Genomic DNA, 19,504 nt, shown 5'->3' on the forward strand with positions numbered 1-19,504 from the left:
GATAAGAAACAGACAAACAGACAAACAGGTAGGTGACCCTACCATTTTTTCATTCCTACCAGCAAGTGAAAGACAGTTCCTGCTGTTCCACATCCTCACCAGCACGTGGTATTTTCTGTGTTCTGGATTTGGACCACTTTAATAGTTGTGTAGTGGCATCTCATTGTTGTTTTAATTTTCATTTCCCCGTTGATGTATGCTGTAGATCATCTTTTCATGTGCTTGGTGAGGTGCCTCTTCAGATCTTTTGCCCATTTTTAAATTGGATTGTTTGTTTCCTTATTGTTGAGTTTTAAGGGTTTTTTAAAACTAAGGAATCTTTTTCTCCCTGATATTTTCTATTGCCCTGAAGTCTTCTCAGTCTGAAATTAATGTATCTATTCCTTCTTTCTTTTGATTAGTGTTACTGTGGTATATCTTTCTCCATCCTTTACTTTCAACCTATATGTGTCTGTATTTAACAGGTGTTTTTATAGACACTGTCATTTAATTGTTGTTTTTGAACCATTTACATCTTGAGTACTGACATAGTTGGATTAATACCTACTGTATTTGTTATTGTTTTCAATTTGTTGCCTTGTTCTTTATCTTCCACTCATCTTCTGCCTTTTGTGGTTTTAAATGAGCATTTTGCATAATTTCATTTTCTCTCCTTTCTGAGCATATCAGTTATATTTCTTTTTCTTAAATATTTTTGGCAGTTGCCCTAGAATGTACAATGTCTATTTGCAATTAATCCATGTTCATTTTCAAATAACACTATACCACTTCATGGGTAGTGCAAGTACTTTATAATACTGAAGTATTTCTAAGTCCTCCCGCCCTTAAATAATTAGTGTAAATTCTTTAATTATTTATGAGCTACAACCAACAAATACATTGTTGCTATTAATATTTTGTAAAAACTAATATATAGTATCAATTAAGAATAAGAAAAGCAAATTTTTATTTTACTTTCACTTATTCCTGGCCTAATGTTCTTATTACTTTCTGTAGATTTGAGTTTCCAACCTATCTCATTTTTTTTTTCACTGAAAAACTTCAGTTTTTCATTTAATATTTTTTAAAGGCAGACATACTGGTAACACATTTCCTTAACTTTTGTGTGAGAAAGTGTTTCTTCTTTACTTTTGAAGGATAATTTCTCAGAATACAGAATTCTAGGTTGGTCCTTTTATTCGCTCAAGTATTTTGCTTCACTCTTTTCTTTGCTACCATTGTTTCTGAGAAGTTTGATGAAATTCTTATCTTCATGTTTTTATCACCTAACTCTTTTTGACTTTTTAATTTATCTTTCTTTACTTGCAATTTAAACATCATAAGTCTAGTTATTGTTGCTTTTGCTTTTTTATATCAATTTTTTAACTTTAATTTGGATTACAGAATAAATATCTCTGTAACAGTTTTGACTCCATTCAGTAGTGGTATATTCATTCTACTATCATCTATCTTGATCTCTAGAAGAAATTTGAGTAGATCAACCAACCTTATTAGTAAGTAGACAAAACTTACTAATTCAGTAACAAAATAATAGCTTCATAGAAAAACTTAAGTAAAAATTTTTCTTTCATATCTGGTTTCTCAGATTCTATTTTATTTATCAATATAAATGAATGCCTATGTCAAAATGATTTGACTTTCTACATAGTATTTATTGAGACAATGTGGTATCTGATTAAGGATTCCAATGTTTAAATTTTATACAGAAGGACATGTTATCCTTTGCAGTATTGGTTCCTTCCTGGATCCGCCTCATGATGAAAAGGTATGAAATTTAGTTTTCCACTTTCATAAATGAATTGGCAAATATTTATTGAGCATTTTTCTGGGTAAGACACTAAAAGAGATAGAACTACAAGACTCCCTACTTTCAAGGCACATATACTATTATAATTTAAGCTATAAAGAGAACAATGGCCTGCTGGTGAAAAGAGAGGATGAATAAGTGAGGCTGGGGAAGAGTGAATAAGCCAGTCACTGGTCACTTCATATCTTCCTCATGTTTTAACTTATTTGTGAGTATCTATGCAGAAACTCAGAGTTTAAAAGGGTTCACATATCATCTACTCATCCCCAGTCAGGTTACTGATCTTGTATATTTTTATAAGATATTTCATAATTTTCCCTTGTAAGCCTAAGGCAGAACCACTATTTTCAAGCAATTTTTCTCTTCTCTAACGTAAATTTTCTTTATATTCAAGAAGATTTTAATTTATTTTGGAGTTAAAGCAATGTAAATGTCACCATTCTTATTTTATAAACACTCAAATATGTACTTCTTATGTGTATGTAAATATCTAATACAGCTACATATATTGTAAAGACACAATATTAATTAAATTGCACCAAGGAAGGACTGTTTTTAGCAGAGTCTTATTTACCTTTAATTACAACTTCAAATCCAAAAGTTAAATAGTAGCTTAAATAGCAGTGTATTATTTTTTACTCATACACATAGTAATACACGGATATTCAGAATGGGATTGGTTCCTTGCAGAGTATCTTAGAGTGGTCGTTGTTTCAACTATTAATCCATCTGATCAATGGGGTTTTCTTTTTGCTTCAAAAACTTCATTGAAGTTTTTATAAAGTTTGAGAATTCTGCTTTAGTAGGATAATCTCTACCTTGCAGAAGGTAAATCAGAAAGACTTCCCCAGGATCACTTCAGCAGTTAAGATGAAGTTAGGGCCAGGAACAGTTCTTGTTCACTAATTCAGTGATCCTTCTACCTGTAACATTTACTGTTGCCAAGTGAAAATCAATAAGGTTCGAACATCTTATGAAACGCCAAGTTTCACTTGCAGTAACAACGAATTGCTCATAATCAAGACAGGCTACAAGCTGAATAAAAGTAAATTGTGTCCTTCAAAAAGACTTTCTAATTATTTACTTCTACAAGTAATGATTATCAATATTGTGTGATTTCAAAGCATTATCACCAATTTAAAAGCAAAGAATTTATTTTAATAATTTATTTTAAATTCTCCCATGTTCAATCTCATTTCAACCTTTTCTCTTCTTGCACAATGTGATTATGCAGTTTGTACATGGCTGCCTATTTTTAAATACACAACAGAACCTGTTTATAAAATGTCTCATCATTACATAGACAAACATATACCAATGTGTGAAATAAGACAGATCTAGCTATAGGTTACAATTGTAATGAAGACCTATAAATCACAGGTTAATATTGCTTTCTCCCAATATTACTATTAACAAGAAGATCTGTATAATAAAGATATTCTAAAAGATAGGATAGTCAGACCTCTCCTACATACAGTTATATACATACGCTTATGGGAAAGAAAGTCCTGGTTTCTAACTGCAGGTCATAATCCATTAAAGGGTCATAAAATAAACTTAGTGAGTTGCAACAGGATTTTTGTAAAAATGCAAGAAAGTAAAATGGTAGGCAATAGAACGGATAATATCAGTATACATTTTACATAGGTTAAGAATCCTGTGAAAATTGTTTCAGATACATGAATGCATATGTTTATTACATTGTAAGGTAAATGTCTATATTACTATAGCTGTGGTCCATGTTTGAGAAACACTGCCTTAGATGGCATTTAGAGAATGAAACTTTGAATGACCAGATACTCTTATACAGCTTTGAAACAACATGAAATAGGAGAATGCAGATTTTGCTCCAGTTCTCTAAGAAAAGCCAGAGAAAATTGAATCAGAAGGTCAAGAACTGTGCCTAACCCTTGTTAAGGTTTAAATGAATAGGAGGCTCATAGGAGAACTCTAAACTACCAAGACTGTGGCCACACAAATGTTCTTAAATAGATGTCCCAGGAAGCAGTATGGTCTTACTATGGGTTCATCAATGATAGGGAACATACTCAAAAAAGTGTATTACTGCAGAGCACATTCCCTAGTAACAATTTGAGTTCACATGATTTAGAAATGTCTTGAGGCTTATCAGGGGCTCCAAACTTGAGGGCAAATCTGAAAGGACATACCAGTGAAACCTCATGAATGTTTCTAAGAGAATGTGCTAGGCCCATTCTTTTTGTTAATCCTGTGTAGTATATACCTCCTCCCACACACCCCAAATGAAGAACAAAGTAGCCAGTGCTTTCTCTGCATGGACTTTGCAAACAAAATTCCTTATTCCAGTCTTGCCTTTGACCTTCACCTCCCAGTTCTGTGTCATCTCATTCCTGATGATATTCTCTGCCACTCCCTCTCCCAACACAGTTCTTTCATCCAGTCATCTATTGACCATAAGCTAAATGAATTGTGAATCCTCAATTCTATGATCAGTTGCTAAAGACATAAAATACTTCCTCTCCCAGGGGTATTTGCTTTCTAATGTTGGATATCTCCATAAGCAAGAGACCAGGGACTTAATCACCTAGTGCAGATGTCTATACCATCCACTCAAACATTGCTCTTTGAAAGGACGATTTTAAGATAATATTTCTTGACATATTCCAAGAGATACGCCTTGTTGTTGCTATCTAGAAATTCAGGCAGCTGCTCTCCTGGCGGGCTCATTCATTAGAAATTGTTCAATTGGTCTATGTGGAAGACAAGCAAGTGGTGCTTACCGCTTCCATCGATGGCTCAATAAGGTAAGCCAACATGGTTTCTTACTGTGAATTCAGAGCTTCAAGTATCAGAAATAAAAGAATTTATGCTAATGTTGAAGTATTTGCCTAAAATAAAATCTTGGTAAGCTGAATAGAAAAATAAATTAATAAAAAATGAAAGGTGACACAAAAGGGTTTTGAGAAGACTCACTGATTTGGAATTTTTTTCTATAAGGAAAATAAGATGTTATGTTCATCTATATCAAAAAGTAATAATAAATGTTTTTAATGCAACTTTTTTGTGGAATTATTTCAAAGAATTAAACAAGGGACAGGGTATGTGGCTCAGTGGTAGAGTACTTGCCTGGAAAGCATGAGGCCCTGGGTTCAATTACCAGCACCACAAAAAAAAAAAAAAAAAAAAGAGAGAGAGAGAGAGAATTAAACAAAATAGACAGCTCAGAGAGCTAGACCCACACCTAGAAAAGGCCACAGAAGGAGACTTGGGATTAGAAGTTATAGAACAGTCATAGAAAGACCATCTAGCTGAGTGCAATGGTGTGCACTTGTAGTCCCAGCTACTTGAGAAGCAAGACAGGGGTATTGCTTGAGCTCAGGAGTTCTAGGCTGGCCTGGGCAACAGAGTAAGATCCCATCTCAAAAAATAAACAAACCAAAACAAAAAAAAAAACCTAACAAACGTATCATCTAATACTGAGAAAGTGAATGAGCTAATTATTTCACTAACAATGTGACTGACTTAACAAAACCTACTTGTTTTTAATTATCTAGAAAATGCATGCACACAAAACACTAAAAACATACACACATATTTAAGACAAAAAAGGGAAATATAACATTTCTAGAGACAAATTGGTGTTTATATTTTACTTTCATTTTTTGTGGTACTGAGGATTTAACCCAGGGTGATCTACCACTGAACTACATCCCCAGCACTTTTTAAGTTTATCTGGAGACAGGTCTTGCTAAGTTGTTGAGATCTGAGAACTTCAAATCCTCCTGCCTCAGCCTCCTGAGTCACGAGGATTTCAGACTTGTACCACTGTGCCCAGCCAGTCTACTTGAATTGTCTTAAAATCATGGTAATGAATTATGCTCTTTAAAAAAAAAATTGAAGTTAGATTAAGAGAAGTAGAGAATACAATTAAGAGAGGTGGAGAGACTTCAAAGTGTATTTGAGAATTTAAATATATTACAAATGAACAGGAAGGAATGTTTTATGTTGCTCAAAGGTCCCTGAACCAGCAGACCCTAGCTGACTGTGGGCTTGAGACTCAGGGATTAGGCAGGGACAAGACCAAAGTGTCTAGTATGCTTTGCAAAAGACTCAGGTCTTTACCCTTTCAATGGCCTCTACAGGATTTTAGGCAGGGAGTAGTAACATGATCTGATTTATACTTCTAAAAGAAAATATGTGGGGAATGGATTGAGGGACTGCAAAAGGGAACAGGAGACCATTTAGAAATCCATGGTAAATATAGTGGCTTAGATTTGTGGCAACAGTGCTGGAAATAAGTGGTTTAAATTCAAGAGTTGCCTCAGAGGTAAAATCAAGAAGATACGAACCTTACCTGAAAGAGGAGATGAATGATAAAGCACTTGGCACACACAGCTAGATGAATGATGGTGTCATCCATTAAGATGGTAGTCGCTCAAATATTTAAAAGATGGAAGACAAAGAACTTTTAGAAATATTGAGTTCAAGGTCAATCTGGAGGCAAATACTTAGAGCTACTTCCTTTGTCAGAAAAAGAACCTCATTTTATTTAGGAAAGACTAAGAACATGAATTTGAATTATTATAGATTAACAACTCAGCTCCTTGGTTTCTGTTCTAATTTATTTTCAGCCACCCATAAGCAGATTAGATTGTTAATTAGAGATTGTATAACACACACACACACACACACACACACACACACACACACACAATGTGTATACACACCTCTGTTGTTGAGAGCATACCCTGCTTGTCTTAGTCTGTTCAGGCCACTATGACATAGTACCTTAGACTGGTTAATTTACAAGTCATAGAAATCAGAAATATTGCTTACAGTTTGGAGACTAGAATATCTAGGATGGAGGCATCCGCAGATTGTCTGGTGAGGGCTCATTCTCTGTTTCATAAATGGCATCTTCTGGCCTAGTCCTTATGTAGGACCCCCAAAAAGGAGACCCCAACTCTGTCCCTCGGATCGACGGCAACCCCAATCAACCGCAGGAGGCGTCACTTGATGCAAACCGCAAGAGGCTTTTATTCCAGCGTGCTGGGACCCAACTCGTAACTCATGCAGGAGTCTAGGAGTTGAGTCCCTAGCAGAAAATCTTACAAGTTTATAAAGGCAGAAACCACACATCGGGAGGGGTCGCACATGGAAGGGAGAAAAAGGGGAAAAAGGGGGAACAAAGCTGCCGGGAAATTCCAAAGGGGGTCTGAGTTGGCTGATAACATACAACATGTTTCACAATGTTTTACAACAGGGTGTAGATTCTGGTCAATATTTTCTGGTAATCCTACTGTCTGAGCACTATCTGGCTCAATTTACTCTTTTACTCTCTGTTTGGGGCTGTTTCCTGGAACAGCTTTAAGAGCTTTGTTCCCATTACTGGGAGGGAGACCTTGGGGAGTTGAGATAAAACAGCTTAAAAAATGTCCATTCTTTCACTTACATGGTGGAAGGGAGGAACAAGCTCCCGCAGGCCTCTTTTTTAAGGAAACCGCTCTATTCTGAATGTCCCCACCAAAACTCATGTTGAAATATAATCCCTAAGATAAAGTTTGAGAGGGTGGAAAGAAACTGACGTGAGGTATTTGGAGGTGGGGAGCCAGGAGGTAATTAAGGCCAAATGAAGCCATAAGGTGGAGCCCTAATTCAATGAGATTGTGGTTTATAATAAGAGGGGTGGTTTGTCTTGCCCTGTTATGCCCTGTGCCTTGTTGGGATACTGCAGAGAGTCTCCACCAGCAAGAAGATCACCTAACCATATGTGACCACCCAGTCTTGAACTTCCCAAACTTCATATCCATAAACAAAATAAACCTTTATTCTTTATGCATTACTCAATCTGTGGCATTCAGTTATGGCATCAAAAAATGAACTATGATAGGTATTAATCCTATTCACAAGGGTGGAGCCCTCATGACCTAAATACCTCCCACAGGCTCCATCTCAATACCACCACAATGAAGGTTAAGTTTTAACATAGGCTTTTAGGGGACACAAGTATTCAGACCATAACACTAATTAACTAGCTATCCATGGCATGGAGAAATTTCTTTGATGATTCCTTTAAATGGAAATCTCCCTAGAAACTCAGTTCAAAGAGCCTTGCTTTTATTAATAGCAATCTCAGACTACTGTTCTCTTCATAACTAAGCCACATCTTTTAGCTCATATAAACTGCCACTTTCTAAATTGGAAGGGAATTTTAATATGCTAAGTTTTGTCAAAAAGATTTTGATTTTTAATAGGAAATAAACATAACTAAGGTTTATGTCTGGGATGTAGAATAGGAGCTTAGAGTAAAGACAGAATTTCAGTGTGGTTCAAGTTTGCTAGGAGTCCACAAAGCAGGAAATAGGCTGAGGTAGGATCAGTTCCTTGGGAGAGCACCATGTGAACCAGGAAACACCAAGAAACAAGGAGACCAAAAGTTACTCAGTCAAGGTCTAAAGCAGACTAAATTTAGAGTTGTTCTGAAGTTAGTCCCTCAAACTTCTAACTTCTGTGTTTAACCCAGTTTGGCCCATTATCACAGATGTGGCACACCTATAAAAACTTAAATTGAGCAACAAACATATGGTAATTACCATATGGTAATTTGAGCTAATTATTATGTATTTAGAGTTCTCTTCTTTTGATAAAAAAATAGGTGAATGATTAGAGCATTTGAATATAAATATATGAGAATATATATATATGTATTTGAATACATGTATGTATCCATATACATATGAAAAAGCACATGAAGGATATATAAGATTTAGACTATGATTTCCAACCTATTTTAAAGCACCTGTTTCATTTTTATTGGAATATTCACAGAATTGCCAAGTTGGGACTTACTGGGTTAAAGGACTATTCCATTTCCCTTTGGTAAATGCTCTGGCATGGCCATTAGTGCTGGGGAACTAAAATATGTAAGGGATGGAAAATGTTTGTGTAAAGTCCTCAGGACACTGTCACATGTAAGGAGTCCAGACTGATACCTCTGCTTCTGCTTTCCAAGTATCTACTCTTTGAGAGTAGAATACTACTTAGACTTTGTAGAATCTACTCACTTTTAGTTCCTTTAGCTTGTCCACTTCCTGAGTCATTGCAGAAGGGTATGTGATTATTGTCTCTGTCATTTACTACTCTGGGGTTGAAATCAAAACATAAAAGGAAGCTCTTTTTGATAATTGTTTTTCCACAAGATATAAGGCACACATTCCACTAATAATATTCTATATCATTTTAAGTCATGTGAGTGAATTGATACTGAAATAATGGGTATGGGTAAAAAACTACTTCTTTTGCTTTCTGATATCAGAACTCATGTATAAAAAATTAGTATGATTTTTCCATGATAGAAGGAATTGTGGAAGGAGTTTGAGAGGAATTTGATATTGCTAAAAGCATTCCTACGTCTCTCCTCTCACTAGTTTAGTGCTGATTTTATAAGTAGACAGCTGAGATAGCCCATTCTAAGGCCTGATTTGATGAAGAGACAGTCAATGTGGGTACTGATTAGCTTGAAGGGGCAGGGTCGTTTTGGGGGAAAACCTATTCTTTGTTTTCTAGATTTGATAAATGAGTATCACAAGTATAACTTCAAACTGACATTTCCCCAAAAGGTTATGGGTTAGAGTTCTAACTGATATAAATGTTTACATTAAGGACTGAGTATGTAGCTCAGTGAGAGAGCACTTGCCTCGTGTGCCTGAGGCCCTGGGTTAGAATAAAAGTTGACACAATAATCAGTCCCACAGTATTTAGTGGCAGAGACTTGGGCTTGAGTAGACCAGCATAAACTATACAGGTGATCTATGAATGGAATCACTTCCCCTGATTCCCTAATTACTTTTTCTCCCTTCTTTGGTCTTCTCTCAGGCTCTGGCATGCCCTCAATGGTCATTATTGTGGATATTTTGGGCAGCGAAGATTCTTTGAATTATCACAATCAAATGATTTCATTTTGCCTTGTGATGTTACTGAAGCTCCCATAGAAATAAAAGAAGAAAGTAAGTTGGCAGACAAGAAGAAAAAATACGAATATCCTCTAATATTTGATCGGGAAAGGTAAGATAGTTGGTTTTGTTGTTGTTATTTGTTTATGAGTTCTTTAGAGATGAGTAGAGAAGAATTAAACTATTGTGATACTGTAACACTGCTGGACATGAAGAATTGAAAGGTGAAATGTCCACAACTTTTCAATAATTTTGCAACCCAGTATAAGGGAGAAATATGTGAACAGAAAGCTCTTAATTCCATGAAATAGTGCTTTTAGGAACATCCAATTCTTTGGGGGGCGGGCGGGGGCTGGGGATTGTATCTAGAGGTGCTTTATCACTGCATTACACCCCCATTCCTATTTATTTTGCATTTTGAGATAGGGTCTTGGTAAGTTTATGAGGCCTTTGCTAAATTACCAAGACTGGTCTCAAATTTGAGATCCTCCTGCCTCAGCCTCCTAAGTGGCTGGGATTACAGGTGTGTTCCACAGCACCCAGCTAGGAACACCCAATTCTTAATAAGCAGGATTTAACTGAAGACCAAGCAGACAATTGCCTAAGGAAAGGCACCAAATAATAAGAAACTATGTATAATCTTTAAAGCTCAGCGTCTAGTGGGTATGTGGGAAGACATGGTAGGAGATAAAGCTAGAAAAGGCTATAGGGAAAATGGACTTTTTTATGGGTCAGTTTAAAATTTTCAAGCTTTACAGTATTTACTGTAACAGAATATACTACAGGAAAAGCAAGTGTGAACAAAGAAGAGAGTTTGGTTTGAAACATCCAGGTGCTTATGGTGCATCCAGGTGGTGGTATTTATTGAGCACCTAGGTAGATCTGTTTATCCTCCTAAAAGAGATCAAAACTGCAGACACAGATTTGGAGTCATTAGCAAAGCAATATTTTCAGTGTGGATAAGTCACAAAGGTCTTGTGTATTGAATGAGAAAAGCAGAAAACTATGGGATAAATTTTTTAAAAGTCTCTAAAGAGCAGACCAAGGAAGAGACACTAGTGAAAACCTTAAGAAGGAACAGTTATGATGTTAAAAGGAAAACACAAGTAAGCAGTATAGTAGAAATCAAGGAAAGAGGAAGTATTCTGTGAAGAGGTAGAGAAGGGCCTACTTATGAAATAGTAAATGCATGGTGTGGCATGAAAAGGTCACTGATGACTCTGGAGAGGGTCATTTCAGTAGAGTGGTGAAAATCACATAGCAACGGTTGAGAAATAAGGAGATATGAGAAGGTAATGTAGAGTACTTTCAGAATTTTGATTGTATAAATATATGGGGTACAATGTCATAATCAAAGACATTTGTACATTGTGTAATGATCTAATCAGGGTATTAATTTTTCTCTCTCCTTAAACTTCTCTCTGTTTTTGGAAATATCTTTATTTTGACTTTATTCTTTTTTAACTTTATTTTTTCACTAACTCTTTTTTGACAGTGATAATTTTTTTTAAACTTTTTTTTTATTTTTACAGTCTTCATTTGGATTCATTGTACACAAATGGGGTACATCTTTTCATTTCTGTGGTTGGGCATGATGTAGATTCATACCATTCATATAATCATACATGTACCTAGGGCCAGATATTTAAAAAAATTTTTTCATATATGTATATAGGGTAATAATGTCTATCTCAACCTATCATCCTTCCCAACACCCCCACCCCTCCCCTAACTCCCCTTGTACAATCCAAATTCCTTCATTCTCCCCTACCCACCCCCAACTATGAATCAGCATTCGCTTATTAGAGAAAACATTCCGCCTTTTGTTATTTGGGATTGCCTTATTTTTTACTTAGCCTGATCTTCTCCAGTTCCATCCTTTTACCTGCAAGGCCATAATTTTATTCTTCTTCATGGCTATATTCCATTGTGTACATGTACCACATTTTCTTTATCCATTCATCTGTTGAAGGGCACCTAGGTTGGTTCCATAGTTTAGTTATTGTTGAGTTGAGCTGTTATAAACATTGATGTGGCTGCATCACTGTAGTATGCTGATTTTAAGTCCTTTGGGGTATAAGCTGAGGAGTGGGATAACTGGGTCAAGTGGTGGTTCCATTCCAAGTTTTCTTAGAAATCTCCATACTGCTTTCCAAAGTGCTTGTACCAATCTGCAGTCCCACCAATATTGTAAGAGTGTACCACATCCTCACCAATACTTATTATTGCTTGTATTCTTGATAGTTGCTCTTCTGACTGGAGTGAGATGAAATCTTAGGGCAGTTTTGATATGCATTTCTCTAATTGCTAGAGATGATGAACATTTTTTCATGTTTGTTGGTCAGTTGTATTTCTTCTTCTTTGAAGTGTCTGTTCAGTTCCTTAGCCCATTTATTGATTGGATTATTTGGAGGTTCTTGGGGGTTAAGATTTTTTAGTTCTTTATTTAATTTGGAGGCTGGTGCTCTATCTGAGGTGCATGTGGCAAAGACTTTTTCCCATTCTGTAGGCTCTCTCTTCAAATTATTGATTGTTTCCTTTGCTGAGAAGGTTTTTTAGTTTGAAATTTTTTTTTTATTAACACATAAAAAATTGTACTTATTTATATGGGCTACTGTGATATTTAAATACATGTACAAAATATGTACCAATCAAATCTGGATAATAACTGTTTCCATCTCCTTATCATTGCTTTGTGTTTGGAGTCTTCAAGGTTATTGTGAAAATTGAAAGTTGATCAGAATGTATGATAGTGATAACTAGAGGGTGAGAAGGGGGGAAAAGGAGGCTGGATAAGAAATACTCCCAAAAACATAAACTAAACTAAACTACACTACACTAAAATACCCAGTTGCTGTGGATTACTTTTTAAAGAAGGCAATAGCACTAGGGCTGAAGAACAGTTTGTTTCACAAGTCTGTTTATTTGTGGGGGGGCTCGAGTATGGTTAAAGGTGTAAAAGAGTAAAAACGGTACTCCAGCAAAAAATAGAAGGTAAGCAAGCTGTTTTGCACTTTTACAAATTTCAGTCCTCATTTGGGCTACAGTTGAGGAAAGCAGGCCTGGCTAGCCTGGAGATAATCCTGCACAAAGAGCCAAGGAGGATGATTTCCAAATAGGAAGTAGGGTTGCAGGGCATGTCAAAGAAAAGCCCTGAAGGGGAATTCTAAATTGAGTCAAACCTGGGGAGAACCAATTCCTTTATCTAGTACAGAGAGTGGTAGAAAGGCCATAAATAGGAATGGAAGCTAAGAATCGGAAACTACAAAGAAATCAGATAAAAATTCAAACAATCTGGGAACAATTAAGAAGGGTTCCAGGTGACTGTCAAACCCCATTGTAGTGCTCAAGACTTGACTTGACTGTCCCATAAGGAGCACTGGCTAAAATGTAAGAGGTGGTGGAGCCCCACTGAGCAGAGTTGATTAGCTCTTTTGGGTGGCAATAGCTTAGTCTTGAACATCCACATATTTCAGTACATTAAACAATGTATTCTAATATGTGAATTTGGGTCTTCTTCACTATACACTGAGTTCTTTGAGCATAGGATCCTTGTTTTTTAAATCCCTAGTTCTTTTCTCAGAACTAGTACCCAGCAGGAGCTCAAAAGATATTTGGGGAACAAATAAAGAATGACTAATGGAAAACATCACAATCAAGGACATAGATGTAAATGGTAGATAAAGAAGTACAAAAAGGTACAGTGTATTTGGGTAGCTAAATATGGGATATGTGCGCACATTATGTTATTACTAAATAATTTTGCTTGCCTGTAGCAAAATCGGCCTTGTCTGTAGAATAACTCCATCTCAGGACATATTATTTATTGTCTTTTAAAAAATGTGTTTTAATGCTTAGCTCTAATTTCTAAATGTCTACATAAGTTAGTTTTAATTCTGGGGAACTTTCGGATCACACAGAACTCAAGCACTTGATTTCCACAAGAGGTTTCCCAGCCCTGCTATGCAGGTTTTCTTCTTCTTCTCCCCATGACTATTAATGAATTTAATTACATGGAATGTTCAGGCAGAAAAGAAATCACAGTGGTTTCCCTAGAGAGAAATCTGGAAAGCTAAATGGAATAAGAATCAGGTGCTGATATAGGCATCATTAGGACTGGTGACACGAAAACCAGGGAATTTGGGGACCAAAGAGGAAAGACATGATCAGTATTTGTTTATTTGACAGGACATAAAAGGTACGAAGTTAACTTTCTTTTTTGTATTTTTGTATGCAGATGGAAAAAAATGAGCTCAATGTCATTACTTTTCAAACGCACACCTCCCAAGGCCTTTGAAGTGGAACAGGATTTTAAGTTTTTCAAGTCTCTTTCTTCTCCAAAGGTAACTAAAACAAAACAAAACAAAACAAAACCCAGAAAACTTTAACTTAAAATGATTAATATCCAGAATTTATAAAAAGCCTAAAAATTAATGAGGAAAAAAACAGTCCTATTAAAAATGGTTGAAAACTTGAATAAATACTTCACAAAAGAAAAAAAAATCCAATAAATATGAAAATATGCTCACTCTCATTAGTAAACATGGAAGTGCACATCAATAATATTATGGGATACCACTTAGACCTACCAGGTTGGCAAAAATAAAAAAGTCTGATGATAATCATGATAATCAGCATTAACCTGCTGGTGTTGATGGTGTTAACTGATAGAAGCCCATTGAAGAACAATGTGGCATTGTTAAATGTGGTAAAGATGAAAATAGTCATACCCTTTTAAATATATTCCCAGGAAACTCTTGAAATGTGCTTGGGAGACAGGAATAAGTACTGCTCAGAGCAGTCCTGTGTACCTGAAAGCAACAGCATAATGGGCAAATTAGTTATAGCATATTTGTAAATCATAATACGATACAGCAGTGAAAGTAATTGTACTCACACTCACCTCCATGGATGAGTGAAACACTACTGAATGAGCAAATTTTTATATGAATATTTACATAATGATTCAGTTTATGTAAAAAGAAAAGAAAGGGCAAAACTAAAATCTATTGGTTTGGAAAAAGCATATTAGGTGCCAAGCATGGTGGCACATACCTGTGATCCCATTCACTCAGGAGGTTGAGGCAGGAGAATCAAAAGTTTGAGGCCAACCTCAGCAACTTAGTGAAACCCTAAGAAACTATGTGAGACCCTGTCTCAGAATAAAAGTAAAAAGGGCTGGGGATGTGACTCAGTGGTTAAGCACCTCTGGTTTCAATCTCCAGTATGCCCCCCTTCCCAAAAAAAAATATAAGGTAAAATTATATGAATAAAGGCAAGTCAATCAAATGCATAAAACTCAAGATGATCATCAATGTTTGAAAAACAGATCAGGGAGGAGGTCAGGAAACTATAGTCTGAAGACTTCAAAGTTTTGGGTATAATTCCAATTTGTAAAGCAGACCAGTGGGTTCATTATATCATTATTCTTTTGCACGATCTACTTCATATTTAATAAATATTTAATACTTTTCAATTTTTTTTCCCAAAACCCTACCTTTCTGTTCAACTAGGACTCAAGAATTTTCTTTCCATGAAGACAGGGTGCTAGGTAGAACAGGCACAGGATATGGAATCCAACAGACTTAAGTATAAGTTTAGATAAATTATTTTATTTCTTTTCTTTTTGAAAATCCCTCAAAGTTGTGTGAAGATTCAGAAAATGGACTAGGAACATTTTAAATTCTCAATAAACACGAGTTCTACTTTCCCCCAAGACCCTGAGCTCTCCAGTCTTTCTCTTTGTGTCGCATGATATGTTCAGTTAGCATGTTCTACATTGACATACAATTATTTATATCCTTATCTTTACTTCCCCTCCTCTACCAGTAACTCATAAGCTCTTTATGGGCATAGCAGGTAACAGATACTCAGTTCTGTGGAATAGGATTGAAATAGTACAACCTAGAAATAGAGGTAATATTCGTTCAACATAGAAATAAATATTTTTTAAAAAATAGTTAACAACTGAGACATTAAATAAATTTGGGAAAATCTTTAAAAGGGCTTATAGAGTCCTTGAAATAATTGAATGCCTCAAATATTATAAGCCTTGCCATCTTCTTACCTCAATTAAAATAAAAAAGGTTCAATACTAAATTTGAGTTGAAAGACATTTCACTTAGGATTCTCTAATTATCATCAGCAATCTTGTTTTGTCCATTTCTTTTCATTTTCACTTATGTAATATTAATCTAGTCACTTCTGTCAATTTCCTTTTGTCTTATTGTTACTACTACTAATAATATAATGGTACAAATCTTACATTTGATAACACCTGACTATCTATATGATCTCCTTTAATTCTTGCAATTAGTCGGCAAGGAAAGATCTTGCTAAGATCATGCAGCTAGTAAGTGAAGGAGTCAGGATTTGAACCAAGGTATTTTGCTCCTAATGGAATGTGCTCTTTTCACAAAACATTCATTCCTTTGTTTTACAGATTCACAGACATGCCTTGGAAGGTTTCATGACTGAGAACAGAGAGGCAGGGATTGTTTTTGGTTCTCTGCCTATATACAGGGTGAGTTGTGATATTTTCTAGGGCTGGAGAAGTAACAAAACAATATAAAAGCTGACTTCTTATTCTGCCCTATCAAGCAAGGTTGAGGAAACACCCAAACCCACTGATGCTTCCATTAACAGCTGGTGTCCAATCTCAGAAGGCTTGAGTTTTATGTGTCAATAGCTTGAATCACTTGTCTCTACCATTCCACGTGGCAGCTATTTTAAATTTTACCCTCATGACTCTTTATCCTCCACAGGATGAAATGCAGACTATGATCCAGCCTCTGCCAGACTCACGTGACCTCATTTTCACCATACTTTCCCTGTGCTCGAGCAACGCCAAATAACTTCCCGTGCATTAAGCATCACTGATCTATCACCCCTATCACCGTGCCCGTGCTGTCCTCCAAGATTCACTCAATCCTTGTTTCCTTTCAAATCCCTACTTTCAAGTCTCTACCCCAGATTACCTGTGAACTAATTAATGAACCTGAGAAGTAATAAACCAGGGACCAAATATTTCAACTTAATGTCAACTTATATCTTAAATGCTATTTATCTTTTCCAAGGATATATTCATAAGTTATCAGATGATGCTGATGGTAAAAGATTAAAAGTTAACAGTGGGCAACTGGGATAGGGGTGTAGTTGAAGTGTGTCTCTCCCCCCTCACTCCCCACTCCTGAATTCACATTAGGGAAGTTACCACGTTAAGTATGTCTGACTCTTTGTTTGTGGCTTACAGGTACCAAGCCCTACTAGTTTAAGATTTCTTCCACTCATTGGTTCAGAAGCACAAAAGGAATTACCAGATGGCACATCAGGAAAGAAGAAGGGAGTTCACGTTCAACATGAAAAAGTAAGTTAGCACTAACTCCACAGTTGATTCTAATTTTACAGTTTATCCCCTCTGTTTGGTTTTTAATTATTTAATTATTTTTCTGTTCCTAGAAACATTCTGGGTCTAAAATCATTTCCTTTCATACTCTTTTTCTGAATATTGCAGATGTATGTGTCTTAGGTCAGTGCAATGGAAATCATGAAGTTTTTGGATAGAGAGGACAAAAATCAAATAGAACCCGGGAGCCTGAGTGAATGAAGCTTTGCTCGTGCTTCACAACTGAAAAAAATTCATGTGGTTGTTTTAGAAGTTATGCAATTTGATATAACAGTCAAACACTGCATGTCCATCATAGATTCATTTTATTTATTTTTATTTTTTGCAGTGCTGGGAAAGGAACCCAGGGCCTTGTGCATGCTAGGCAAGTGCTCTACCACTGAGTTATACCCCAGCCCCATCCTCACTTCTTAACCTTATTGCACCTGCAGGATGGCGCCAGTCAGCTTCTGGCTATCCAGCAAGAAATTTTCCCATATATTAATAGGAATACACACAGTGCTTAACAGTTTACAGTGTATCTTTATATATGATTCTTTTAATTTTCACAATAAGTACAAAGAAAATGTTAGATCCATCATAGAGCTGGGGAAGAAAACAGGATCCTAAAGCAAGATCAAGTGACTTGCCAAATATCACCTGCTAATTAAGCGATAAGCTGAGGTTTTTCACTCTGAATTTCATGCTCATTTTTAGTACATTATAATGGTCTATACAAATCAAACCTTATTGCTTATCCACTAGTTCTAAAAGCTTGCTTGGGTCTGACTTAACCTGTGGTGATTTATATATAATGATTAAAATATATCAAATGCTAAGAGGAAGACTGAGCACATGGTAATTTTTATAAGGCCCCTTTCCATGAAATCAGATTAAAAACAGAAAGAAAATGGTTTTTATTATTCACACCTAATTCAATAACAGATAACAAACAGAATGACAACAACACAGTAGTTTTTAAAAGCTGTTAAAGCATTAAACATTTTTAAATAAATTAATTCATATGGAAAATTTTACCATAATTTTGTTAACTTGTGTACTTAATGAGAATAGGAGGGCTTCCTAGTAATTATTAATTCTGCCAATTATTCAAGTGAGAACTTTCAACAATAGAAGGGTTTTCTGTAAAAATAATACTATTTACTTATAATTGTTTTAAGTAATGGATGAAACACCATCATATAAATAATCCAAAACTAAAAAAAAAAAAATTTTAAAAACATTATTTGTACTGGGTGTGTACCCAATTAATCAGGAAGCTGAGGCAAGAGTATTGCAACATTCCAAGTGAGCCTAGGCAATTTAGTGAGACCCTATCTCAAAATATAATTAGAAAAGTAAAAAGATCAGCTGTAGCTCAGTGGTAGAGCACTTGCCTATCCTGTGCAAGGTCATGGGTTCAATCCATAGAACTGAAAACAAAGCAGAACAAAATAGTTCTGGCTTAAATGAAGAAAAGAGTTTAGCATGGTCAGTGGGATGAAATTAGTTTACAAAATGAACTTAAAATTAAACTTGTTTTCAGAAAATTGGGTACTTAGAAGAAGACAACAAAATCTGAAAACCAAAACAGATTAAAGCCACCATCGTTGATTTTCTGCAGCTTTAGAAAACCAAACAGCCTAAGTATGAAAATGGTAAATGAAATCCAATCAATAAATAAACACCAAATGCCCAGTCTCATAAAAAGCATTTCTAGGAAGGTGGGCATAAAGTACCCTCAGAAGGTTTAGGTTCAAGATTTCAATTTAGTGAAATAAATATTTGTGGAATACCCTAAAGATTCCATCCTGTGCTTGGCAGTGTTCCAGGCACTGGAATCTGTTCCCAGATCAGGGATCTCACAGCACAAAGTGGAGAATGTGCTCTGAGAAGAGTCCAATAACAGACATCCTAATCTCTTTTGCCTTACTATTTTAAAAGAGAAATGCTGACTCCAAGTACAGACTGCTTAAATGGTTTATAAATCTCCTGCAAATTAAACTACAAATTACAAAATACTAACCATAGTATAGGAAAACAAATCAGAACACATCTTATATTCCTTTTCAAAAAGTTTAAATGTGGGAATGAAGAAGAATGTGAACTTTGTGAAGTGCAACTTGTTTCCAAAATTGTAGAAACATATCCAATAATAGAAAAATTATCTAAGTGGAAAATGGTATATATTATAGCATACTCCATAGTTTTTCCAAACAATATATAATGACAGAGAAATGCTCATGATTTTATTTTTGGCGAAAAATTATAATTCAGTAATATTGTCAATTGTAATGGCTAATAATTATATTCAAATTAGTGTGCCAGGTACCATACTGTGCACTTGACACATAGTCTTTCCCATAATCTTTGCAGTAGTTA

At 35.6% G+C, this 19,504-nt stretch overlaps 1 protein-coding gene across 1 annotated transcript in view; it reads left to right on the top strand.

The window, feature by feature from the left end:
• Positions 1-19,504, top strand: part of WDR64 (WD repeat domain 64) — a gene marked incomplete at its 5' end in the record, with an annotated part of 135,366 nt that overhangs the window by 112,435 nt on the left and 3,427 nt on the right. The window contains 6 exons of the mRNA XM_079106101.1: positions 1,707-1,765; positions 4,481-4,590; positions 9,662-9,850; positions 13,976-14,081; positions 16,181-16,261; positions 16,991-17,104. Of these exons, the coding sequence (XP_078962227.1) occupies positions 1,707-1,765; positions 4,481-4,590; positions 9,662-9,850; positions 13,976-14,081; positions 16,181-16,261; positions 16,991-17,104 (659 nt within the window). The remainder of the gene's footprint in view (positions 1-1,706; positions 1,766-4,480; positions 4,591-9,661; positions 9,851-13,975; positions 14,082-16,180; positions 16,262-16,990; positions 17,105-19,504) is intronic.

This window comes from Sciurus vulgaris, assembly GCF_902686455.1.
Source record: "Sciurus vulgaris genome assembly, chromosome: 12".
In the NCBI taxonomy this organism is placed as follows: Eukaryota; Metazoa; Chordata; class Mammalia; order Rodentia; family Sciuridae; genus Sciurus; species Sciurus vulgaris.